Source organism: Mobula hypostoma, chromosome 9 (assembly GCF_963921235.1).
Source record: "Mobula hypostoma chromosome 9, sMobHyp1.1, whole genome shotgun sequence".
Lineage (NCBI taxonomy): Eukaryota > Metazoa > Chordata > Chondrichthyes > Myliobatiformes > Myliobatidae > Mobula > Mobula hypostoma.
This window is the reverse complement of record NC_086105.1, coordinates 13,851,612-13,878,736: the sequence shown is the minus strand read 5'-3', so window position 1 is coordinate 13,878,736 and position 27,125 is coordinate 13,851,612. Positions and strand designations below refer to the sequence as shown.

General features: G+C 40.3%; 1 protein-coding gene across 8 annotated transcripts in view; it reads right to left on the bottom strand.

The window, feature by feature from the left end:
• ppfia2 (PTPRF interacting protein alpha 2) overlaps positions 1–27,125 on the bottom strand; it is a 352,206-nt gene that overhangs the window by 116,325 nt on the left and 208,756 nt on the right. For all 8 annotated transcript variants that reach the window (XM_063057742.1, XM_063057744.1, XM_063057746.1 and 5 more), the window contains one exon: positions 5,217–5,321. In XM_063057742.1, the coding sequence (XP_062913812.1) occupies positions 5,217–5,321 (105 nt within the window). The remainder of the gene's footprint in view (positions 1–5,216; positions 5,322–27,125) is intronic.

Below are 27,125 nucleotides of genomic sequence, written 5' to 3'. Positions count from 1 at the left end.
TCTACTCTGTCTAGGTCTTTCAACATTCAAAAGGCTTCAATGAGATTCCCCGTCGTCCTTCTGAATTCCAGAGATTACAGACCCAGAGCCATCAAACGTTCCTCGTATGATAACCCTTTTATTCCTGGAATCATCCTTGTGAACCTCCTCTGAACCGTCTCCAATGCCAGCACATCTTTTCCAGGATTAGGAGCCCACAATTGTTTAGAATACTCAAAGGCCTCACCAGTGCCTTATAAAGCCTCAGCATCACATCCCTGTTCTTGTGTTCAAGACCTTTTGAAATGAATGCTAACATTGCATTTGCCTTCCTCACCACCAACTCAACCTGCAAGTTTACCTTTAGGGCGTTCTGCACAAGGATTCCCAAGTCCCTTTGCATCTCAGATTTTTGGATTTTCTCCCCATTTAGAAAATAGTCTGCACATTTATTTCTACTACCAAAATGCATGACCATGCATTTTCCAACATCGTATTTCATTTGCCACTTTCTTGCCATTCTCCTCATCTGTCTAAGCCCTTCTGCATCCTACCTGTTCCCTCAACACTACCTGCCCCTCCACCAACCTTCATATCATGTGCAAACTTGGCAACAAAGCCATCTACTCCATCATCCAAATCACTGATATACAACATAAAAAGAAGTGGTCCCAACACCGACCCCTGCGAACACTACTAGTCACTGGCAGCCAACCAGAAAAGGATCCTTCTATTCCTACTCATTGCCTTCTATTAATCAGCCAATGCTCTAATCATGCCAGCAACCTTCCTGTAACATAGTGGGCTTTTAACTTGGTAAGCAGCCTCATGTGTGACACCTTGTCAAAGGCCTTCTGAAAGTCCAAATATACCACATCTAGCGCAACCCCTTTATGTATCTTATGTGTAATCTCCTAAAAGCACTCTAACAGGTTTGCCAGACAAGATTCTTCCTTAAGAAAACCATGCTGATTTTATTTTGTCTTGTCCTGTGTCACCAAGTACTCCATAACCTCCTCCTTAACAATTGACTCCAACTTCTTCAACCACTGAAGTCAGGCTGAGTGGTCTATAATTTCCTTCCTTTCTTAAAGAGTGGAGTGACATTTGCACACAACAAAGCAAAAATTAATGAATAGGGAAGCTTTTATAACTTTACAGAGAGCAACTTAAACAATCATTAGGAGGGAAAAGATGAAATATAAAAGCAAACTGGCAAACAATATCAAAGTGGATAGTAAAAGCTTTTTCAAGTATGTAAAAAATAAACCGGATATGAGAGTGGATATATGACCACTAGAAAATGAGGCTGGAGAAATAATAACAGGGGCCAAGGAGGTGGCTGAACTAAAAGTATTTTGCATCAGTCTTCACTGTGGAAGACACTAGCAGTATGCTAGATACTGAAGGACGAGAGTACAGTTACTATCACAAGGGAGAAGTTGCTCAAAAAGCTGAAAGACCTAAGGGTATATAAGTCACGGGGACCAGATGAACTACACTCTAGGATTCTGAAAGAGGTAGTAGTAGAGATTATGATGGCATTGCTCTCTGTTTTGCTATTACATTAGCTTTCACTTCCTTTGTCAGCCATGGTTGTACGATTTTGCCATTGGAGTATTTGTTCATTTTTGGAATACACCTATCCTGCACCGTCCTCATTTTTCCCAGAAACCCATGCCATTGCTGCTCTGCTGTCATCCTCGCCAGCATCTTCTTCCAATTTAATTTGGCCAACTCCTCTCTCATACCACTGTAATTTCCTTTACTCCACTGAAATACTGCTACACCAGACTTTACTTTCTCCCCATCAATTTCAAGTTGAGCTCAATCATATTGTGATCACTGCCTCCTAAGGCTTCTATTACCTTAGCTCCCTAATCACCTCTGGTTCATTACATAACACCCAATGCAGTATAGCTGATCTCCTAGTAGGCTCAAAGACAAACTGCTCTAAAAAACCACCTTGTTGGCATTCAACAAATTCACTCTCTTGAGATCCATGTCCAATCTGACTTTCCCAATCAACCCGCATGTTGGAATCTCCCGTGACTATCATAGCATTGCCCTTTTGACACGACTTTTCTATTTCCTGTTGTAATATGCGGTCCACATCCCAGATAGTGTTGGGAGGCCTGTGTATATCTGCCATCAGGGTCCTTTACTAAACCATTTTGCTGGATGAGAAGATAGTGGATATCTATAATGTCCTTAAAAACCTACCGCTTTTGTCGATCTGGTTGCATCATATTAACAGTAGCTGTTAAAGTGTTCATGGTAGTCAACTACATTTTGACCCCAGATCCTTCTGAAGAAAAATATATCCACAATCTCCTTTGTGCTTCCAAATGCAGCAAACAAGGGATGGACTATTATGAACGTCTATTAGGATGATGTCAAACAAATTGAGCAGATGGGATCTCGGGCACTGATGACAATCTAGGTGCATACATGCCAACAAGGAATAGTGATGAGCAAGATTTCCAGAAGTTGTCATGATAAGAGCAGCGATTAACGGGTCCCTTTCAGAATGGCAGGCGGTGACCAGTGAGGTACCGCAGGGTTCGGTGCTGGGACCGCAGCTGTTTACAATATATATTAATGATTTAGATGAGGGAATTAAAAGTTACATTAGCAAATTTGCCGATGACACAAAGCTGGGTGGCAGTGTGAAATGTGAGGAGGATGTTATGAGAATGCAGGGTGACTTGGACAGGCTGGGTGAATGAGCAGATGCAGTTTAATGTGGATAAATGTAAGGTTATCCACTTTGGCAGTAAGAACAGGAAGGCAGATTATTATCTAAAAGGAGTCAAGTTAGGAAAAGGGAAAGTACAATGAGATCTAGGTGGTCTTGTACATCAGTCACTGAAAGCAAGCATACAAGTACAGCAGGCAGTGAAGAAAGCTAATGGCATGCTGGCCTTCATAACAAGGGGAATTGAGTATAAGAGGTCCTTCTGCAGCTGTACGGGGCCCTGGTGAGACCACACCTGGAGTACTGTGTGCAGTTTTGGTCTCCAAATTTGAGGAAGGACATTCTTGCTATTGAGGGAGTGCAGCGTAGGTTCACAAGGTTAATTCCCGGGATGGCAGGACTGTCATATGTCAAAAGATTGGAGCGACTGGGCTTGTATGCTCTGGAATTTAGAAGGCTGAGAGGGAATCTTATTGAAACATATAAGGTTATTAAGGGATTGGACACGCTGGAGGCAGGAAGCATGTTCCTGCTGATGGTTGAGTCCAAAACCAGAGACCACGGTTTAAGAATAAGGGGTAGGCCATTTAGAACGGAGTTGAGGAAAAACTTTTTCACCCAGAGAGTGGTAGATATATGGAATGCTCTGCCCCAGAAGGCTGTGGAGGCCAAGTCTCTGGATGCTTTCAAGAAAGAGATGGGTAGAGCTCTTAAAGATAGCGGAATCAAAGGTTATGGGGATAAGGCAGGAACTGGATACTGATTGTGGATGATCAGCCCTGATCACAGTGAATGGTGGTGCTGGCTCAAAGGGCCGAATGGCCTACTCCTGCACCTATTGTCTATAATTTTGTCTTGCACGACTAAAGGTTAGTATCAACTTTAGATCGGGAGGTGGATTTAAGAGTTTGCTGATATTACTCATGAGGAACCTAAAATCAAGAGACCACTTGATGTATTGTTGATCAGATCATCAGAGTAATCAAGATGTGCTTCTGATGTTTGAACTGATATGAAAGTACCATTTAATACTTATCAGAAAGTGTGTCTATAATATCATGCAGTTTGCCATACTCTGTGAAAGACTGCATTTCCACAAAATTTGGAACTATACAAGAAATGCTTCAGACTCTGCATTTTCTTCAGATGAATCAAGATCTGAAAGATCCTAAACAATACCAGTTTCCTATGATGTCAGAAATGCCTCCTGATATAGCATTGCTAATTATCATCACGGAACAAATATTTGAGCCACATGGAAGAATGATTTCATCCTTCCAACCCTTCTATATTCCAATGAAATGAATCAGTTCTATGAACAACCACCAGCACCTGTAAGAAATAAGTTAAAAAGAATCTACATGGAAGACCCACTCTATCCCTCAAACCCCTTTCCATCACTTCCCATGCCATTGAAACATAACAATCTACAAATAGCCAATAAGAGAGAAAATCATAAAAACTGCAAACACTAGAAATGTGAAATAGAAACAGAAAATGCTGGAAAAATCCATCAGGTCAGGCAGAATCTATAGAAACAGAAATAGTTAACATTTTTCTTTCCTGATACACATTTTTGAAAAAAATCTCCTTTGCTGTTGAATTGACAGTTATTTCCCTTCCAGCATTGCCAAGCTTGAAGATATTCTCCTCTGCTCTCCAAAAGGATTAACGGCTGTTACTGTCATCTTGTTCACCCTCAGTGGTTTATCTTTCCATTTTGACCTTGTAAATGTTGTTGACTACTATATTTTTCCACAGCTGTATCTCTTTCCTCATCAAATGTCTTCAGCTGTAACTCATCTTGCATATATTTTACACATATTCTAATTTTCATAATTCTAATTTACCCAGAACCAGTAATGTTAAGAAAATCCAGTGCTTCTCAACGCAGTTTTGTCATCACATTCTAAGATCCGTACTTTATGCAACATGTTAGTACATGTATGCTCTTAATATCTGTAATGACACTGGTGCAGTCCATCTCAAAGTTGTCATGGTCTGCAGTTCCACTTTTTTCTCTGCAACACTTGGCACTAGAACAGATTATCTTTTCCCCTTTGTCTGATGTAAAAGATTGTAAATTTCAACAGTTCCAATTTTGGTGGAGGTCTTCATCCTGAAATGTTAGCTGTTTCTGTTTTGACACTTGCTTCCCAACCTGCTAATTTCCTCCAGGATTTTCTGTTTTTTATTTCAAGTGAGAAAATACCCTGCAGAACTGTACAGTAGGCAAAATAGGCACACACAATCTCTCCAGCAAAGTTCTGTAGTCAGAACTGTTCACTGAGGATCTCAAAGTTACTTCATTCCACTGCTTTAACTTGCCTGGAAATAATACATGTGGAAGGGGAAATTCTACTTTCCACTCAGCAATCTTTCACCAGCAGAGTTGGAGCAGATGTGCAAAGGTCATTTGGATAGGATCATTTACAATTTAATGTGTTTAAAAGCAATTGAGTATCTGTAATTTAAATTAATGTCACCATTAATGATCATACAACAAATGAATTTCAGTTGAAGCAATGTATTTACTTACCTTTCCATGAAGCCTCTGACCTGGCTCTGCTCCCTCTGCAAGTTCAGATTCTGTAGATTCTTCACTATTCTGGAAATGTGCTTTTTGCTCTTGCTGCAGTGCTATCTGTAAGAAATTCAATAAAATAAAATGAAGAATTAAAAAAAAACAATATTTCACTGAAAAATTAAAGCCACAGAATGATGATGTTCATTGACTACAATTTTTGCTAATTGATAAAAATCAAATATGATTGACATAGATAAATTGACACTTACATGTCAATAGCCAATTATATTAACAAAAGATTTTAAAAATAGGTTTTAAGCCAAGTTGACCATCCCTGATTAGGAATAGTCAATGTGGCTTTGTGCATGGTATGCTGTGTCTAACCAATCTTACAGAGTTTTTCAAGGAAGTTATCAGGAAATTTGATGAAGGAAAGGCAATGAATGTTGCCTACATGGACTTTAACAAGGCCTTTGACAAAGTCCCACGTAGGAGGTTGGTCAAGAAGATTCAACCATTTGCTAGATTAGACATTGGTTCCGCAAGAGATGCCAGAGTGGTAGTGGATGTGTGCTCTCTGATTGGAGGCCTGTGACAAGAGGTGCGCCGTAGGAATCAGCGTTAGGTCCGTTGTTGTTTGTCATCTATGTCAGTGATCTGGATGATAATATGGTAAACTGGATCAGCATATTTGCAGATGAGAACAAGATTGGGAGATGTAGTGCATAGCGATGAAGGCTATTGAAGTTTGAATTGGGATTTAGATCAAATGGAAAATGGCAGATGGAATTTAATGCAGTTAAGTGTGAGGTATTGCACCTTGGGAGGATAAACTGGAGTAGGACTTACATGATGAACTGTATGGCACTGAGGAGTGCAGTAGAACTCAGATCCATAATTTCTTGAAAGTAGCATCACAGGTAGATAGGGTCATAAAGGGAGCTTTTGGCACATTGGCCTTCATAAATCAAAGTATTGAGTACAGGAGTTGGGATGTTATGTTGAAGTTGTATAAAAAGTTGATGAGCCTTAGTTTGAAGTATCGTGTGCATTTCTGGTCACCTACTTGCAGGGGACAAATCAATAAGATTGAAGGAGTGCAGGCAAAATTTACAAGGATGTCGCTGAGACTTGAGGACCTGAGTTATAGGGAAAGGCTGAATAGATTAGGACTTTCTTCCATAGAACATAGGAGAATAAGGGGAAATTTGATAGAGGTATATAAAATAATGAGGGTATGGATATGGTAAATATAAGCAGGCTAAGGTTGGGTGAGATTAGAACGAGAAGTCATGGGTTAAGGGTGAAATGCTTAAGACGGACGCGAGGGGGAGCTTCTTCACTCAGTGGTGAGAACGTGGAAAGAACTGCAGCAGACGTAGTGGATATCAGTTCAATTTCAATATTTAAGATAAATCATGGATGAGGGGTATACACGGCTTTAGCCTGGGTGCAGTCAATGAGACAATGCGGAATAATAGTTCAGCATAGACTGGATGGGCTGAAGGGCCTGATTCTGTGTTCTGGTGTTCTATGACTCCACAAGCCATCATCTCCCTCCAAAATTATTTTGATTTCATTCTCCAGAACCAGCACACATATAATCTGTAGGCACTTAAAGAAGTTGTACTTTGTCCAATAACAAGCTACTAGATATTGGATGCAAGGTACAAATGGCTGAATTTTCTTTTGCTTCACTACCTAGAGTAAGCAGTAGTGCTGCACAGAGACCCTTATTGCTGGATTAGAGTTTTTGTTTGAATGTCACAAGTATTGTTTCCCAGCTATGGCAAGATCATATCGAGTGCAATAAAATTTCTGCCAAAAGCTCACATTGCACATAAAATGAAGTCCAAAAACACCAAAGTGACAGGTTCTGATGAAGGGTCATCCAGAATGTTAACTTTGTTTCTCTCGTCACATATTCTGCATTTCAATAGTCACTGCTTTTATTTAAAATGAGACAATGATATATTTGAAGTAAGATAGAACACAAATCTGGTGGTACCAGCCTAGCACATTTTTTGAGCTATTGGATGTAACTCCAAATTAAAATTTATTCCACATTTTTTTATAAAACACATTACACAGAAGTGTAAGTCTTTCTGTGAATTCAGTTAGTTTAAAAGAAGTGAAAAATAATATCAGCACTCTGAATGCTAGCTCTGGCCAGAAACAAACTGATGTTCCTCACCACAAACAAGAGAAAATCTGCAGAGGCTGGAAATCCAAGCAACACACACAAAATGCCAGAGGAACTCAGTAGGCCTGGCAACATCTACGGAAAAGAGTAGAGTCAACATTTCAGGCCAAGACCCTTCAGTAGAAGGCCTGCTGAGTTCCTCCAGCATTTTGTGTGTGTTGCAACGTTCCTCACCCTGGGGTTTCAGATCCCAGTCCCAGTCCACAATGCATTTCTTTGTCCTTGCCATATCTTGAGCCCAGGGCTCTGGCTACACAACCTATTTCTTCTGGAGATCTGGTTCACATTCTAGACAAATTAATGAACTAGATGTAAAAACACTGTGATTTCCAAACAATTAGATCCTGGGTTATCAGACCTTTATTCTGTTGAAACTAATCTGTTATCTACAATCAGAATCAGGTTTATTATCACTGGCGAGTGTTGTGAAATTTGTTAACTTAGCAGCAGCAGTTCAATGCAACACATAATACAGAAGAAGAAAAAAAAGGGAAATAAATAAATTACTGTATACGTGTAATGAATAGATTGAAAATCGTGCAAAAACAGAGATAATATATATTAAAAAAAAGTGAGGTGGACCAACGTCCACCCAAGAATTGGATGGCAGTGGGGAAGAAGCTGTTCCTGAATCACTGAGTGTGTGCCGTCAGGCTTCTGTACCTCCTACCTGATGGTAACAGGGAGTAAAGGGCATGCCCTGGGTGCTGGGGGTCAAGCCAAAAGGTCTGAGAATGCTAAGAATATTTGGTGTAACAAGTATTTTCAAAAATCCCATGTTACAGAAAACTGTATAAACTTAAAATTGGCGGGCCTTCTAAGGAAAACTATTATTAAATATAAGCCTGAGTGCCTTTAAGAGTTCTGTAACAGTAGATTTTGGGCAGTGCACAGCTATGTCATGTGCTTCATTGATAAATATTGAGACTGAAATTGTTTATCTTAACAAAAAAAATTCTGAATTCCTGCTTCACTGCAGAAACTTGGAAATACATTTCTGAACAGGTGCTTGGATTGGACAGTGAGGGTGTGGGTGAGACAGTTGGCTGGTGAGGCAACCCTGTTCCTCCTAGTTCTTCCAAACCATTTTATTCTTGAGCAGGTCAAGTAGTCAGGCCAATGGTTACCATTGTCTTTACTGGTAATAAATTTTGTAGAGAGGTCCCTGAGAGAGCAATATCTGTTAAATTAAAACATTTAAAGAAAATCTCAGCTTCAGGCAACTGTTTATGATGTCCAAAAATGGACCTGAGCTATTTAACAATTGCCTATATATAGCTATTCAAAACAGACCAACTCATTCCACAATTTTCCAGTCCTTGCATAGAATTTCAGCTCCAGACAATCGTATTTTAGGGTTCTCTTGAATAAAAAATCATAAGCCCATAACACATTTTAGGCACAACTTCAAATAACACCCAATGCTGAGTTAATATATTTCCTCACTTCCAGCATCATGCAGCAGCAAACAATAGGCTTGCAACATATTTTCAAAGCTTTGTACTGTTGTTTTCTGACTGCTAAAATCGGGATTTCCAGTGGGTTATGTGCTATAGAAAGTAGTGCCATTATTTCAAGAACAATTAGATGCTAAACGATCTCCTTTTCCTTCATAGAATCTCATTTCAAATCCCAGGTAAATTAGGATTTCTAAGTGTTTTTTAAGATCATGTTTGTTTGGCTATCTCAAACATGGTACAGACTATCTAACAGCCATTAACATTCTCCAGAGAGCTAAATCTGCAATGCAATTTACACCATGAGAAATGAGATGAACAGACTACCACAACCTATAAACTTACAGTTGTTTAAAAACTACATCACAAAAACATCACTAAGTGTTGCTTGGGAAGATCAATTGAAAGAAATACGAGTGGAGATAACCAACGGCTTGTTTAAAGAGTAAGGTTTTAAGTAGTGTCTTAAAGCAAGAAAAAGTGGTTTATAGAGACAGTAGGTCTGATAAAAAAAATCTGGTGACAGTTCAAAGTGAATGGACTGCTATAAATTCAGACAGATTAGTTCAGATCAAGGAAGTGAAAGTGAAAATAGAGCTGGTCAATGTCACGTCTGACTTTTGTGAGAAAAGAACATAGCAAAGGTAGGAGGATGGGTGAGTTGAGAGTTCTGAAGTCTGAAGGAAGGATCCATGGCCTGTACTGAATAGCATTAGAATTGTAAATTAGGAAGAGGGGTTCAAATTTATATTTAGTTTGAAATTCATAGAAATGTGGATATAAGAGATTGAAGCTGAAGGTGCCTGCTGAGCATTGACTGGTCAGTTATGATCAGAGAGGGAGGGAGAAAAAGGACAGTTAAAATAGGTCAAGGGGTAATGTTAGATATGTGGATTATTACCAAAGAACAATGGCTGCAATTGCTCAGCACTTTAGTGTAAGGGTGTTTTATTTTAGGTGTGTCAAAAATCAAACACAAAAATTAACCGAAATAATAAAAAGGAAGCTACCAATATTCACAAAAAAATATATCTACCAGAAAAATACAAAACAGCGCCATACTATTCTTGACCGATGTGAAGTCCTGGTAGGCCCGATCTCTCCCTCTCTGAGGGGAATGAACTCAATTACCTTCAATTACCAATAAAGTTAACTTAAGACTTCACATGAATTAGAATATAATGCACCCTGCAATATATTATTTTATGTTATAATATAAACAGGAGTATCTATTGGAAACACAGTATACAAACAACATGCACACATTTACACATCCCCATTACTAAAGGAATGGGAAATTCCATCATGTATGGCAGGAAAAGAACAATAAAGCCAACCCGTATGCATCAGCTCAGTTTAGAGCTAATTATGAAAATATAACGAGGAAGACACTGAAGTGCATACACTCAGTGCAACAACAGCAGAATGACAAGGCAATGTTTGTGTGTGTGTGTGTAAATGCATATGTATAAGGAATGCATTTACCAAGTGCTCACCATCACAGGTAAATATAAGAGAAGAAATGGAGTGGTAGCTGATAGTCTGCTAAGGTCTTGCAGTAGTCCATCCTTTTCACTCTTTCAAGTAGTTAACAGGCAGGCTGAATGAAGAGAATTTACTGATAATACCAGGGAGGAACTCACACATTGAGGTCCAGAAACAATAAAATGAAGTCCATATTGTAACCAGATTTGTCACTGTCATACTGAAGATTTATCTCGGGTGCATAAATAGATTTTAGAAGTCTCTTCTACAAGCACCTATAAGGGCCTTAGGAATAATTATATGCCCTTAAGCCCTTTGGCAACAGTTCTACCAGGAGGAACAAGGATTTTTGCACATGGCCTGTTCAAGTGACTCACTATAGAAGGAGGGGAGGAGGAGGAGGAGGAGGAGAAACATGAAGCAGCTAATGCACCAGCAGTGACATACTGCTAGATAGAGGGGATGTTTTTCTTATTGTAAATTAGATCAGTATACCAATTTGACAGTGGCTTGTAAGATGTACTTTCTCCAAACTTCACTCCACAGGTACAAAATAGTTGTGTCATATATCCAAGCATTAAAAGTCGTAACAAATGAAATGGCAACTTTCCAACCAGTGAACAACAAAAGGGCAAAACAGTGAAGCGGTGGAAGCAAATAAGCAATAAACTTAACGAAGTAACATGTCATTCTGTAAACACAATTCTTCCTACAATTTTTATGTGGTACTAGAAACACAGGTATTGCAGATAGCCTGATTTGTGCATACATGTCCATTATATGTGATCTTAAATTAAGGCTGGTTTGCCAAATCCAGTAGCTGAGTTCATTCTAGCAGCTTTGCATGCTGAAATATTCTTAGTCAGGATCTGCATCTTTTGGAGGTCCAGTAAAAGATTCTGTAAATGCACCTGTGAACAGGCAGACTTGGTCATCAGTATATAACGCAGAACAAGGAGCACACGTTAAGGGGAAAGCAAGGGGTAAAGCCTTTTGAATTGTGTCCACGTTCTTTTGTACCATCATTCCTCTAAAAGCCTGTCAGCACTTTACTGCTAACAATTAGCTGTATAACCTTTGATGCATATTAGTTGGGTGATGAATATTCAAGTCCAAGGCAGCAAAATCAATATCAGGTTTATTAACATTTCCTTTTTTGATGTAAAATTTGTTGTTTTGCATTAGCAATTCAGTACAAAGTAGTGAAATTACCATAAATTACAAAATAAATAAACAGTATAAAAAGGAAATAATGAGGTAGAATTCATGGACCATTCACATTCTAACTAAGAAGACATTTATATTAAATGATCTGATGCTGAAGGCTTCCATGCACTTGTTTTCACAGAACGTTTATGTAAGCCCTATTTGAAGGGAGGTCTATAAAGGTAATGTTTACTGTTAGAAATCTTGATTTGCTGTTATTCATCGAAAATAAATTTGAGGTTTTCTTTTTTATTGCCAAGAGAACATATATATGAAGATACGAATTAGAAGCAAAAGCAGGCCACAAAACCTTTTGAGCTTGGTCCTCCATATGGGTGATCTGATTGTAAATTCAACTCTGCATTCCGGGCTGCTCACAAGAACCTTGTCAATACAGATGTTTACAGGATTGTGACAAACAAAATCAACATATGAACTTCAGTAGAAACATAGCATGAGAAGATGCAGCTCTTTCCATAAATCCTTTTTAGCTTAAAATAAAAATGAATGAAGTCTAGTTTTCAAAGCCTTCAGCACAGTGTTTAGGGACAAATAGAGCAGAATTTTAAACTATAATTTGTACCCAAAGTGTCTGCTACTGAAGATCCTCCATGGGTCATTGTAGAGGTATTATGCATCTTCCTCAAGAAGTATTTTGCAGCAGACTATCAATAGAGTATTTCAGTTATTTTTTTAAAATTAAAGACGAAAATGTTATATTTTCAAGGAGAACTACTTGGACATGCGTACACTTGACAACATACATCTAGATTTCCTGGCTTTTTGGAACTACCACAAAGACACAATCGTCAACTTCAGCAAAATGACAAAGCAACCTTTTAGTATACTCTACCAGATCAATTGATGTAAAACACTTAATTAAAATGAAGATTAATTCTTAGATAGCAGGCGACTCAGGTAATGGGTTCAACCCAGTTAGAAAAATAAGGATAATTTATGCTGACTCTTTGAGCAACTCCATCAATCCCATTCCCCCCATTTATTTCTCTCACCTACTCCCAGCACCTTCCCCCTTATACTTAGATAGATTCAGAGAATGGACAAATAAGGGTTACATGGAATATAGTATAGGGAAGTGTGTGGTCATGCACTTTGGCAGAAGGAATAAAGGCATAGATATGTTTACAGCAGACACAATCTCACTGACTCACCATTCAGCCTTGGATCACCTGGTCAACAGTAAAATCTAAGTCAGTCTGCTATTTAATAACTACAGCTTAGCATTCAACACAATCATACCCTCAGTTCTAATCAACAAGCTCCAAAACGTGGGCCTCTGTGCCTTCCTCTACAATTGGGTCCTTGACTTCCTCACTGGGAGATCACAGATTGTGCAGATTGGAAATAACATCTCCTCCTCACTGACAATCGACACTGGTACACCTCAAGGATGCGTGCTTACCCTACTGCTCTACTCTCTTACAGCCATGATTGTGTGAGCTAGGCACAGCTCAAACAGTATCTATAAATTTGCCAATGACATAGCTATCATTGGAAGAATTTCAGATAGTAACGAAGAGGCATACAGGAACGAGACACATCAGCTGGTAGAGCAGTGTCGCAGCAACAACCTTGCACTCAACATCAGTAAAACCAAGGAATTGACTGTGGACTTCAGGAAGGGAAAGTTGAGGGAACACACACCAGTCCTCTTTGAAGGATCAGAAGTGGAAAGGGTGTGCAGTTTCAAGTTCCTGAGCAACATCTCTGAGGACCTATCCTGAGCCCAACATATTGATGCAATTACAAAGAAAGCACGATGGGTGTATATTTCATGAGGAGTTTGAAGAGAATTGTCACCAAAGGCAGTCACAAGTTTCTATACATGTACCATAGAGAGCATTCTAATTGGATGCATCACTGTCTGCTTTGGAGGAGCCACTGCACAGAATCAGAGAAAGCTGCAGAAAGTTGTAAACTCAGCCAGCTCCATCATTAACACTAGCGTCCCCTGCATCTAAGACATCTTCAAAAGGTGATGCTTTAAAGAGGCAACACCCATCATTAAGGACCCCATCACCCAGGACATACCCTCCTCTCACTGTTATCATCAAGGAGGAGGTCCAGAAGCTTGAAGATACACACTCAACATTTCAGGAACATTTTTTTCCCTCTTGCCATCAAATTTCTGAATGGATAATGAACCCACAAACACTACCTCAGTATTTTTCCCTTGTTTGCACTGATCATATTCTACTTATTGTAATTTATTGTTTTTATTATTATACATTGCAATATACTGCTGTTGCAAAACAACAAATGTTACTGCATACGCTAGCAATCATCATCAGGTGCCGTGCCCAGTTTGAGCTTTGACTGCCATGGCCAACATACTCCTGTTTTGGGTCAAGTGGATCAATTCATTGGTATTCATTTCCAGTTCTCTGGCTGCTGTCTCCATCATCATATTATCAACAGCATATGCTAGCAATATTAAACCTAATTCTGATTTCTGATTCTGACTATTTTCTAAAGAAGAAGAAACTTCAAAAATCAGAGGTGCAAAGGTACTTAGGAGTCCTTGTGTAGGATTCCCTAAAGGTTAATGTGCAGTTGAGGTAGTGTAAGGAAGGCAAATACAATATTAACGTTCATTTTAAGAGGACTAGAATATAAAAGCAAAAATCTAATTCTGAGGGTTATAAGGACTTGTCAGACTCGATTTGGAGTATTGTGAGCAGTTTTGGGCCCCTTATCTAAGAAAAGTTGTGCCTACATTTGAGAGGGTCTAGAGAAGGTTCATGAGGAATTAAAGGCTTAACATATGAGGAGTGTTTGTTGGCTCTGAGCCTATACTCACTGGAGTTTAGAAGAATGGGGTGGGGGTAGGGATCTCATTGAAACCTATCAAAGGCCGAGATAAAGTGGATGTAGGGAGGATGTTTCCTGTAGTGGGAGAATCTAGGAACAGAGGGCACAACCTTAGAATGGAGGGGCATCCATGTAGAACACAGATAAGTAGGAATATCTTTAGCCAGAGGGTGGTTGATCTGTGGAATTCATTGTAACAGACAACTGTGGAGGACAAGTCATTGGAAATATTTAAAGCAGAGGTTGAAAGGTCCTTGATTGATCAGGGCATCAAAGGATATGGGGAGAAGACAGGAGAATGGGGTTCAGTGGGATAATAAATTAGCCATGATGGAAAGGCAGAGTAGACTCATTGGGCCGGATGGCCTAAAGCTGCTCCTATATCTTATGGTCTTATAGATGAAACTGTAAGGCCACAACGCTACCTGCTGCACAACTACATATATCAGCTAGCAGGAAATAGAAATACAGGTCTTAAGAGCTTCTAAAAATACATGAAAAAGGAGAAAGATTAACTGAGGTTCAAAAGTTCAAAGTAAATTTATCATCACCATATACGACAGTGAGATTCATTTCCTTGCAGGCATACTCAATAGATTCATAATAAAATAATAACTATAATAGAATCAATGAAGCACTGCACCAACTGGGCATTCAACTAGTGTGCAAAAGACAACAAGCTGTGCAAATACAAAAAGAAAATAAATAACAATAATAAACAAATAAGCAACAAATATAGAGAACATGAGATGAAGAGTCTTTGAAAATGAGTCCCTAGGTTGAAGGATTATTTCAGTGATGGGGAAAGTGAAGTTGAGCTAAGTTATCCCCTTTTGGTTCAAGAGCCTGATGGTTATTAACTGTTCCTAAACCTGGTATTGTGAATCCTGAAGCTCCTGTAGCTTCTTCCTTATGGCAGTAGTCAGAAAACAGCATGTCCTGGGTGATGGGGATCCCAGATGATAGATGCTGCTTTCCTGCAACAATGTTCTGTGTAGATGTGCTCAATGGTGGGGAGGTCTATACCCATGATGGACTGAGCCGTATCAACTACTTTTTGGAGGATATTCTGTTCAAGCTCAAAAATGTTTCTCTACCATGCTGTGAGGCAGCCAGTCAATATACTCTCCACCATACCATCTATCGAAATTTGTCGAAGTTGTAGATGTCATGCTGAATCTTCACAAACTCCTAAGGAAATAAAGGTGCTGTCGTGCTTTCTTTGTAACTGCACTTACGTGCTGGGGCCAGGCAGGTCCTTTAAAATAATAACACCAAGGATTATAAAGTCCCTGAACCTCTTGACCTCTGATCCTCCGATGAGGACTGGGTCGTGGACCTCTGGTTTCCTCCTCCTGAAGTCAATAATCAGCTTCTTAGTCTTGCTGACGGTGAGTAAGTGGTTGTTGTTGTGGCACCATTCAGTTAGATTTTCAATCTACCTCCTATATGCTGATTCACCACCACCTTTGAACTTAGAGAATGAAATAGATTTTAAAGTTGAAAAAAGCTCGACTGCATTTAATTCCCTGAATCCTTATGTCTTAAAAAGAAGCAACTACAAAGATTAATTGGTTATGATCTGTCAAAATTTCCAAAATTTTGGAAAGGTTGCAGCTGATTGTAAGGTCACAAATGTAAGGCCTATTTAGGAAATGAGTGACACAAAATGAAGAAACTTGGGCTATTTAGTATGGTATCAGCCATTGGGGAAATACTGGAATCGATTATTAAGGAGGTAGCTGAAAAGTATTTAGTTAAACTTAATAGCAATATAGCAATTAGTCCTGGACCCAGTATAAAGATGCAGCCACAAGGAAAACATGCCAACATTTTAACTTTCTTATAGGAGGTTAATACACAGCTAGTGTGTTGAGAATAGGTTTGGAGATAATGGTATGTTCTTTGAGTGAGATGTTGGAACACTGGGATAATTACATCTACATTAAATGTACCGAATTACAGCTCCTTAAAGATGGTGTTAAGGCACTGGAGCTGCAGCTGCATGACCTTCGGCTCATATAGAAAAATGAGTAAGCCATAGATAGGAGCTACAGAGGTAGGCACCTTTAAATTGCACTGGCAGGTACCTGGGTGACAGTCAGATGAGGGAAAGGAAATAGGCAGCCAGTGAGAGTACACATGTGATCGTTCCCCTCAACAATAGGTGTAACACTGCTCCCTGGCCTTTAGCATTACCATGGAAAAGGAGAGAATCAGAGGACTGGAAAATTTTTAATTGGGGAAGGGCAAATTATGAGGCTATAAGGCTAGAACTTGCGGGTGTCAATTGGAATTATGTTTTTGCAGGGAAATGTGCTATGAACATGTGGTCGATGTTTAGGGATCTCTTGCAGGATGTTAGGGATAAATTTGTCCCGGTGAGGAAGATAAATAATGGTAGGGTGAAGGAACCATGGGTGATAAGTGAGGTGGAAAACCTAGTCAGGTGGAAGAAGGCAGTATACATGAAGTTTCGGAAGCAAGGATCAGATGGGACTATTGAGGAATATAGGGTAGCAAGAAAGGAGCTTAAGAAGGGGCTGAGAAGAGCAAGAAGGGGCATGAGAAGGCCTTGGCGAGTAGGGTAAAGGAAACCCCCAAGACATTCTTCAATTATGTGAAGAACAGAAGGATGGCAGGAGTGAAGGTAGGACCGATTAGAGATAAAGGTGGGAAGATGCGCCTGGAGGCTGTGGAAGTGAGCGAGGTGCACAATGAATACTTCTCTTCGGTATTCACCAATGAGAGGAAACTTGATGACGGTGAGGACAATATCAGTGAGGTTGATGTTCTGGAGCATGTTGATATTAAGGAAGAGGAGGTGTTGGAGTTGTTAAAATACATTAGGATGGATAAGTCCCTGGGGCCTGAGGCAATATTCCCCAGGCTGCACCACAAGGCAAGGAAAAAGGTTGCTGAGCCTCTGGCTAGGATCTTTATGTCCTTGTTGTCTACGGGAATGGTACTGGAGGATTGGAGGGAGGCGAATGTTGTCCCCTTGTTCAAAAAAGGTAGTAGGGATACTCCAGGTAATTATAGACCAGTGAGCCTTACACCTGTGGTGGGAAAGCTGTTGGAAAAGATTCTTAGAGATAGGATCTATGGGCATTTAGAGAATCATGGTCTGATCAGGGACAGTCAGCATGGCTTTGTGAAGGGCAGATCGTGTCTAACAAGCCTGATAAGAGTTCCTTAAGGTGGTGACCAGGCATATAGGTGAGGGTAGTGCAGTGAACGTGATCTATATGGATTTTAGTAAGGCATGTGACAAGGTTCCACACAGTAGGCTTATTCAGAAAGTCAGAAGGCATGGGATCCAGGGAAGTTTGGCCAGATGGATTCAGAATTAGCTTGCCTGCAGAAGGCAGAGGATCATGGTGGAGGGAGTACATACGGATTGGAGGGTTGTGACTAGTGGTGTCCCACAAGGATACGTTCTGGAACCTCTACTTTTCATGATCTTTATTAACAACCTGGATGTGGGGATAGAAGGGTGGGTTGGCAAGTTTGCAGATGACACAAAGGTTGGTGGTGTCATGGATAGTGTAGAGGATTGTCGACAATTGCAGAAAGACATTGATAGGATGCAGTACTGGGCTGAGAAGTGGCAGATGGAGTTCAACCCGGAGAAGTGTGAGGTGGTACACTTTGGAAGGACAAACTCCAAGGCAGAGTACAAAGTAAATGGCAGGGTACTTGGTAGTGTGGAGGAGCACAGGGATCTGGGGGTACATGTCCACAGATCCCTGAAAGTTGCCTCACAGGTAGATAGGGTAATTAAGAAAGATTATGAGGTGTTAGCTTTCATAAATCAAGGGATAGAGCTTACGAGTCGCGAAGTAATGATGCAGCTCTATAAAACTCTGGTTAGGCCACACTTGGAGTACTGTGGCCAGTTCTGGTCACCTGGAAGGATGTGGAAGCATTGGAAAGGGTACAGAGGAGATTTACCAGGATGTTGCCTGGTTTAGAGAGTATGCATTATGATCAGAGATTAAAAGGAGACATGATAGAGGTGTATAAGATAATAAGAGGAATAGATAGAGTGGATAGCCTGCGCCTCTTCCCCAGGGCACCACAGCTCAATACAAGAGGACATGGCTTTAAGGTAAGGGGTGGGAAGTTCAAGGGGGATATTAGAGGAAGGTTTTTTACTCAGAGAGTGGTTGGTGCGTGGAATGCACTGCCTCAGTCAGTGGTGGAGGCAGATACATGAGTGAAATTTAAGAGACTGCTGGACAGGTATATGGAGGAATTTAAGGTGGGGGGTTATATGGGAGGCAGGGTTTGACGGTCAGCACAACATTGTGGGCTGAAGGGCCTGTACTGTGGTGTACTATTCTATGTTCTATGCTCTATATGATACCGTTGAGGGGAGGGGTGACCTATTAGGGGGAAGCTGCAGCGACCAGGTCTCTGGCACTGAGTCTGGCTCTGTGGCTCAGAAGGGAACAGGGAGAAGAGCAGTGGAGTGGTGACAGGGGATTCCATACTTAGAGCAGCATGCAGGAGACTCAGTGGTCGTGAAGGAAACACTGGGATGGTATATTGCCTACCTGGTGCCAGGGTCAGAATATTGCAGATTGCATTCTAAAGAGGGAGGGTAAAAGCTGCATTGTAGTACATATTGGTACCAATTACATTGGTAGGAAAAGGGAGGAGGTCTTGAGGAGAGAATATATGGAGTTAGGTAGAAAGCTGAAAAGCAGGATTTTCGGGGCTGTCATGCTGCCTGTGCCACGTGCCAGTGAGGGGAAGAATATTGGCAGATTAATGCATGGCTGAAGAATCGGTGCAGGGGCAGGGTTTCAGATTTCTAGGTCATTGGGATCTCTTCTGGGGAAGGCATGGCCTGTACAGAAAGTTTACATCTGAACCGAGGCAGACCAATATCCTTGCAGGGAGGTTTGCTAGAGCTATGAGGAGGGTTTAAAATAACTAGGCAAGAGAATGGGAACCAGAGTGATAGAGCTGAGGATGGGGCAGATGGTATACAAATAGATGCAGTGTGTAGTGAGATTGTAAGGACGGACAAATGATAGGGCAAAGTTGCAGTTGATGGGATGAGTTAAAGTCTAATGGGGAACCAAAATCAAAAAGGGTGAAGAATGCAGGACTAAAGGTATTTGAATGCATGCAGCATACAGAATAAATCTGATTATCTTCTAGCACAGTTAGAGATAAGCAGGTATAATGTTGTGGACATCTGAGTCATGAGTTGAAAGATGATCATAGTATAGAAGCTTAACACGAGGATACACATTGTATCAAAAGGATACGCAGGTAGGCAGAGAAGGCAGGGTGGCTCAGTTGGTAAAAATTGAAATCAAATCCATAGCAAGAGGTGGTGTAGAATTCTTGTGGGTAGAGTTAAGGAACTTCGAAGGTAAGAAGACCCCATTGGGAGATATTTACAGGCTTCTGAACAGTAGCCAGGATGAGGGCAACAATTTATGACGGGTGATAGAATAGCATGTAAAAACGGCAATATTGTGATAATCATGGGGGATTTCAATAGATTGAAAAATTGGAAAGATCAGGTTGCTGCTGGACCCCAAGTGAGGGAATTTGTAGAATTCCTATGAGATGACAATCTACAGCAGCTTGTGCTTGAGCCCACTAGGGGAATGGCAATTCTGTATTGGGTGTTATCTAATGACCCAGATTTGATTAGGGAGCTTAAGGTAAAAAATATAGAATAGATAGAATTCACCCTGCTGTTTGAGAAGGAGAAGCTAAAATTGGATGTCTCAGTATTAAGTGGAGTAAAGGGAATTACAGAGACATGAGAGAGGAGCTAGAGAACACCAGCGGGAATGATGGCAGAATAGCAATGATTGGTGTTTTTGGAGGAAACTTAGAGGGCGCAGGAAAGATATATCTCAAAGATGACAGGATATTCTAAAACAAGGATGAGGCAACCGTGGCTGACAGGGGAAGTCAAAGCAAAAGAGAGCACATGAAATACAGTATTGCAAAAACTAGTGGGAAGGTAAAGGATTGGAAGCTTTTAAAAAGCAACAGAGAGCAACTATAAAGGCCAGAAAAAGAGAAAAGATGGAATTGGAAGGAAAGCTAGCTAATAATATAAAAGACAATCCAAAAGGTTTTTTCAGATATATAAAGAGTGAACGAGAGATGAGAGTACATATCACCGCTGGGCAATGATGCTGGAGAGGTAGTAATGGGGGAGAAAAAAATGGTGCATGAACTTAGTAAGTATTTTTGCATCAGTCTTTACTGTGGGAGACTCCACCAGAATGCCAGGAATGTGAGACTGTCAGGGGCAGAAGTGAGTGACATTGCTATTACTAAGGAGAAGGTGCTTCTGAAAGTCAGAAAGCAGATAAATAATCTCTGCTTGAGGCGTTCACTTTCTTTTAGCAGAAGCATCACTGCATCTCTTATGCAGTGCAAAGCTAGAAACTGAAATATAAACACAGGTTGGCTGCTGCTGCCTGTAATGTTTTGGAGATTAACAAATTTAGAGAGACTATGACCTTTTCCTCTAAGGAGTAGCCAGTCACAGGTGCTGGAGCTCTGCCTTTGACTCTAAATGTTTTATTAAGAGTTCGCCTGTGACATCTAGAGATTTGTCATTGTAAAATATTTGTCTTAATTTTCATGGACATAATGTTCTTACTTATTCTATTAATAATGATAATTTATATGTAATGTAAAAAAATGTTTTAACAAGTGAATGAAATTGCCTTCAATAAATAATTTAATTCTACCCTATGAGCCTCCACATTCAACAGATCATTCTCCACAACTTCCACCCTCTTCAAAGGGAACCTACTACTAAAAGTATCTTTACCTTACACCTTCTCTCCACTTTCCACAAGAATTGTTCCCTCCATGATTTCTTTGTTGATTTGCCCCTCCCCATTAATCTCCCTCCCAGCACTTATCCCTTAGGGTGGCCGAAGTGTTACAAGTGTGCATTCACGTCCTCCCTCACCTCCATTCAAGGCCCCGAACAGTCCTTCCAGGTGAGGCAACACTTCACCTGATAATCTGCTGGGGTTGTTTATTGTGTCTGGTGCTCTCAATGGGGCCTCCTTTACATTGGTGAGACCTGTCATAAATTAAGGGACTGCTTCGTCGAACCTCTGCTTCATCCGTCAAAAGTGCAACTTCCCAGTGGCCAAACATTTTAATTCCCATTCTCATTCCTGTCCCAGCATGTTGGTCTACAGCCTCCTCATGTGTCATGATGAGGCCACCCTTATGGTGAAGGAGCAACACCTTATATTCCGTTTGGATAGCCTCCAACTTGATGGCGTGAATATTGATTTCTCCTCCTGGTAAAAAAAATTCCCCACCCTTCCCCTCTTCCACTATGTCCCTGTACATCTTCTCACCTGCCTATCACCTCACCTTAGGTTCCCGTTTCCTTCCCTTTCTCTTATGGTCAACTCTCTTCTCCTATCAGATTCCTTCCTCTCCAGCCCTTTACCTTTCCTACCCACTAGGCTTCACCTATCACCTTCTAGCTATCCTCGTTCCCCTCCCCCCACCTTTTTATTCTGATGTCTTCCCCCTTCCTTTCCAGTCCTGAAGAAGGGTCTCAACCTGAAACATCAACTGTTTATTCATTTCCATAGATGCTGCCTGACCTGCTGAGTTGCTCCAGCATTTTGTGTGTGTGTTGCATTTAATTCCACTGCTGTACCTACTTGTTTTGGTTTGCCTGCATGCCCATTTCTCTTAGAGGCCACACCCATGAAATCCATTTTGCCCAGTAATCTGTTTGCATTCATGCCTTCTTGCCATATTCACATTGTGCACTAGTTAACTTCACAGTGTGCTAACTGTGTACTATCCTTGCATGTGTTTACATAGTTAATGAATGACCTGAGCATGTTGTCAGCAATGCAATAGCCTGGCAGCCATTTTAACACTGGCTGACTAAAGCAACGTGCAGTATAGTCAATTTACAGGACCGACTGAGACCTGAAGCACAAATATCTAGAGACAACCCTATCTGCACAACATCACATGTAGCAGGTTTACACACTTGCCTTTGTATTAACTGCCCCAAATGCAACCAGGTACAATCAGAGCATCCTCAGCTCTGCATGTGCACACAAGTTCTGAGATGCAGATCTGCCGCATGTGTCTCTGGACTGGTCAGGCAAGGAGAGGAATGTCTTTAAGGCAGGAATACACTACAGAATAATGATCCAATCTGCAGTAGAATAAATTATATGTCTACTGCCACTGAATTTGTGGAGTTGATGTGGTTGCACTAACTATAAGGCCCATATTTCTGGTCACTATTTTCCTATATCATGGCTTTAATAAACACACCTGACATTGCATGTAATGAATATGAGATCAAATAAAACCAATGGTTCAACCTCTGTTTGACTTGCCCTCGGCTATAACACTGGACAACAATTTTTTTTCAAAACTGTCGCTTCCTCAGAATTTTTTTTTGTTTATGATAGACAGCTTGAAGATGAATACAGGTACCAATATAATTTCAGACTACTTGTATCACGTAGGAATTTGGAGAAACAACAAATTAACTTTTATTGAATATAATGTGTTTAATTGCATAATGGTGCTGATGCTTTTCAACTCAGTTAAAAATATTTTGTCAATGATTTTCATTTGTACTCTGCGTCTGAGGCTTCTTGCTTAAGTGTCCAACAATAATTCACCAACATTGATGGATTCTAGTTGCTCTGGTATCTTTTCTCCATGACCGCAATGTCCTGGTGAAACCTTTCACCATGCTTGTCACTAACAGCACCAAGATTTGCAGGGATGAAGTCTAAATGGGAATGCAGAAAATGACTCTTTAGTGACATGTTGCATTTCATGGTTTCATATGCTTGAAGCATGTTTTCAACTAGCTGCATGTAGGGTGGTGCTCTGATGATGCCAAGAAAAATTTCAACAACTTCCTTGAATGCCTTCCATGCGATTTTCTCCGGTCCCACTAGAAATTCTTCAAATTGCCTGTCACTGATGACCCGTTTGATTTGTGGACCAACAAAAATGGAGTTTAATACAGACAAGTGTGAGGTATTGCACTTTGGAAGGACAAACCAAGGTAGAACATACAGGGTAAATGGTAAGGCACTGAGGAGTGCAGTAGAACAGAGGGATTTGGGAATACAGGTACAAAATTCCCTAAAAGTGGCGTCACAGGTAGATAGGGTCGTAAAGAGAGCTTTTGCTATGTTGGCCTTTATTAATCAAAGTATTGAGTATAAGAGTTGGAATGTTATGATGAGGTTGTATAAGGCATTGGTGAGGCCGAATCTCGAATATTGTGTTCAGTTTTGGTCACCAAATTACAGGAAGGATATTAATAAGATTGAAAGAGTGCAGAGAAGGTTTACAAGGATGTTGCCAGGACTTGAGAAACTCAGTTACAGAGAAAGGTTGAATAGGTTAGGACTTTATTCCCTGGAGCGTAGAAGAATGAGGAGAGATTTGCTAGGGGTATATAAAATTATGATGGGTATAGATAGAGTGAATGCAAGCAGGCTTTTTCCACTGAGGGAAGAGGAGAAAAAAACCAGAGGACATGGGTTAAGGGTGAGGGGGGAAAAGTTTAAAGGGAACATTAGAGGGGGGCTTCTTCACATAGAGAGTGGTGGGAGGGTGGAATGAGCTGCCAGACGAGGTGGTAAATGCGGGTTCTTTTTCTAACATTTAAGAATAAATTGGACAGATACGTGGATGGGAGGTGCATGGAGGGATATGGTCCGTGTGCAGGTCAGTGGGACTAGGCAGAAAATGGTTCGGCACAGCCAAGAAGGGCCAAAAGGCCTGATTCTGTGCTGTAGTTTTTCTATGGTTTCTAAAAATGCTTTCCTTAATCTTGGCATCAGTAATTCTGGGAAGCATCTGTCTCAAATATCAAAATCCTTCATAGAAATTTTTGTGCCTAGTGATAGCAAATTCCATCCTTACAGTCCTGAACCCAATAATTATGACTAAAACCTGTCCTACCATGCAGCAGCTGCGCCGCCTAAGCGTGCCCAAGCATGCCTGGACAAGATAGGAAACTTTCCAGCTTACACTGTAGGCAACATTTTAATTGTCTTGAATTACGAATTGAAATAATAAACGTAAGTTTATTAAAAAATGGTGCGTGATAGGGAAATTTCATGGTGATTATCATGATCAGCAGCCCAAAATTCATAAGATACACCTAAAGGTATTCAGGAAGCAAGATCTTTGTTGTCCAGTGTAATCATAATCAGATCAAAGGGCACCTCTGTATGGCTGGGTGTTCTGGAATTAGGGTGAAAGGTCTCAAGCTGAGCAGGCAGTGTACAATCAGTGTTGAGTAGTGGTTTAGGTAGAAACAGGGTATCTGTGACACTTCAGCACCTGCAAGCAAGTACCAATTTTTATGTAAAACTAGAGAATGATGCACCTCAGATGCCTCACATGTTCCCATGGTATTACATACTCAGCAGTTCTCCACAACCTGCCTCAAATTTAATGACACTTAAAATTTATAATAAGCATTAAAATGTCTGATGCATCATTAATATGTTAAAATAAATAAGAAAACAGCCGAAATAGCATTTTGTACTGCAAGTATCTTTAAAGTTAACTTTAAAGGCACCCAACTTTATGTCCTTCTTGCTGAAGTCAACACTGTAAAAAGCCAGAAGGAGGCAGCAATGGTGTTTTTTTATAATGGAATATTTTGTGAAGTTCTGAACAGCTCTTGGAAAAGCGGCATGCTCTTGATAGAGCAGTCCATTCCACAGCCGCTACAATCTTCTTAGTGGGGCCTCATAACAGGTAAATAGAAAAGTAAGTACAGTGGCATTTTCACCTATATTCTAACTTGCCTATGATGTGCTAAGCACTATTGATTATCCTCTTACAACTATATTCCAGCACATTACTTTAACATCAACTCATTTTGCAGGTGCACCTATCTCCCACTCAATGACTCAGTTTTTCAACCCGTCTTACATTCAGTCGTCTAGTAAAATCATTTTAAACATTTATTTTCTGACAGACTGGCATCACAAACATGTCTAGAATTTATTATCTATTCTTAATTATGTTTGAGAAGCTGGTAGTGAACCACCTGCTATAGTATTTCTGGTGGAGGTGATCTCAAAATTCCATTGTTGATAAAGTTCCAAGAGTTATATCAAGTAACAATGAAATAATATATAAAATAATAACTTAGGATGATATGTCATTTAAAGAGAAACTGCAGGTCATGGTGTTCCAAGCACATGCACCTTTATCTGCTTTTGGTGGTAAGATTTGGGTTTGGGAAGTGTTAGTAAAGTTACCTACCTAAGGAGCAATGGTGGTGGAAGGAATGAAAGTTTACAGTGGTAGATCAAGTGTCAATCACATTGTTTTAATGGATGGCATTTTGAGTATTGTTGAAGCTGTACTCGTCCAAGCAAGAAAAGAGTATTTGGTAACATTCCCAACAAACATTTTAGGTGGCGCACAGTAATACAGTGGTTACTGCAACACTTTACAGTGCTATCGATCAGCAATATAGGCTCAATTCTCATCACTGACTGTAAGGAGTTTGTATGTTCTCCCTGTGACCACATGGGTTATCTCCAGGTGCTCCAGTTTCCTCCGACATTGGTTTCTTCCAACATTCCAAAGACGTACAAGTTAGGGTTAGTTTAGTAAGTTGTGGACATGCTATATTGGCACCAGAAGGTTGACAACACTTGTGGGCTATTCCTCAGCACATCCTCAGACTGTGTTGGTTGCTGACACAAACAATGCATTTCACTGTGCATTTCACTGTACATTTCTGTGTACATGTGACAAATAAAGCTAATCTTTTAACAAATAAACTCTTCTTGGGCTTCCAGCTGTGAACAGGTATCGATTTTAATCGACATTTCAGTGATAAACTCTGCCTTCTTCATCAGGGATGATGCTTGGGCACGTCTGGTCTGGTGGTATTTATACCCCCTTCATCTATCCTTCCTGATTGATTCGTCCTTATCCAATCAGGCTTCTGCTGTCCCACCTTGTTTACAATCAAGACAGTTGTCTGTTCGCATTGATATCCAGAACGGATCTAATGTAATGGATACGGTCCCTAATCAATGCTCAGCTAGCTCGTCACAGAATGCATTTAGCCGCCAGAGAAACCACCGTGGAACACAACTCATGAATATAGGGATGGTGTCCTAGATATTCAAGAAACTTAGGAACTCAGTAAAATAACAGCCAGAGTCCACAGACACTTCTTTTAAGTTCCTAAAGTTGCAGGCAGCCAGGTCCTGAGTCTTGTGAGGCTTTGGTTATCTGAAGATTCCTGCTAGTAATAGTCTTTGCTTCAAACTGACTGTGCCTCCTGACCCTAGATTTTCTACTATTACTGAGGTATTTTTAGTATCTTCTATGAATACAGGTGCAAAACATGGGAAAATTAGGGAAGAAATGAAGCAAAATTAGTTTAGGCCATGAATTGGGAAAGAAATTAAAGGAAAAACATGCTTAATTTGCTGACATGTAAATGGTGAATGCATGTTGGTAATGTTGTTCATGTTTTAAGTTACCATCAAAAATACAGTCCCAGGAAAAGAAAGACCTATTGTTCATGAGATAGTGAAGTACTATGCTAATGCAAATGTTAATACTCCTTTGGGAACAAGTGACTAAGGAAAGCAGCTAATTATGTCCAAGATTGATCTATTGAATAAAAAATGACTGAGTTAAAAACATATCCTTTGTTGAAAAGGATTCAAACATATTAGTGGT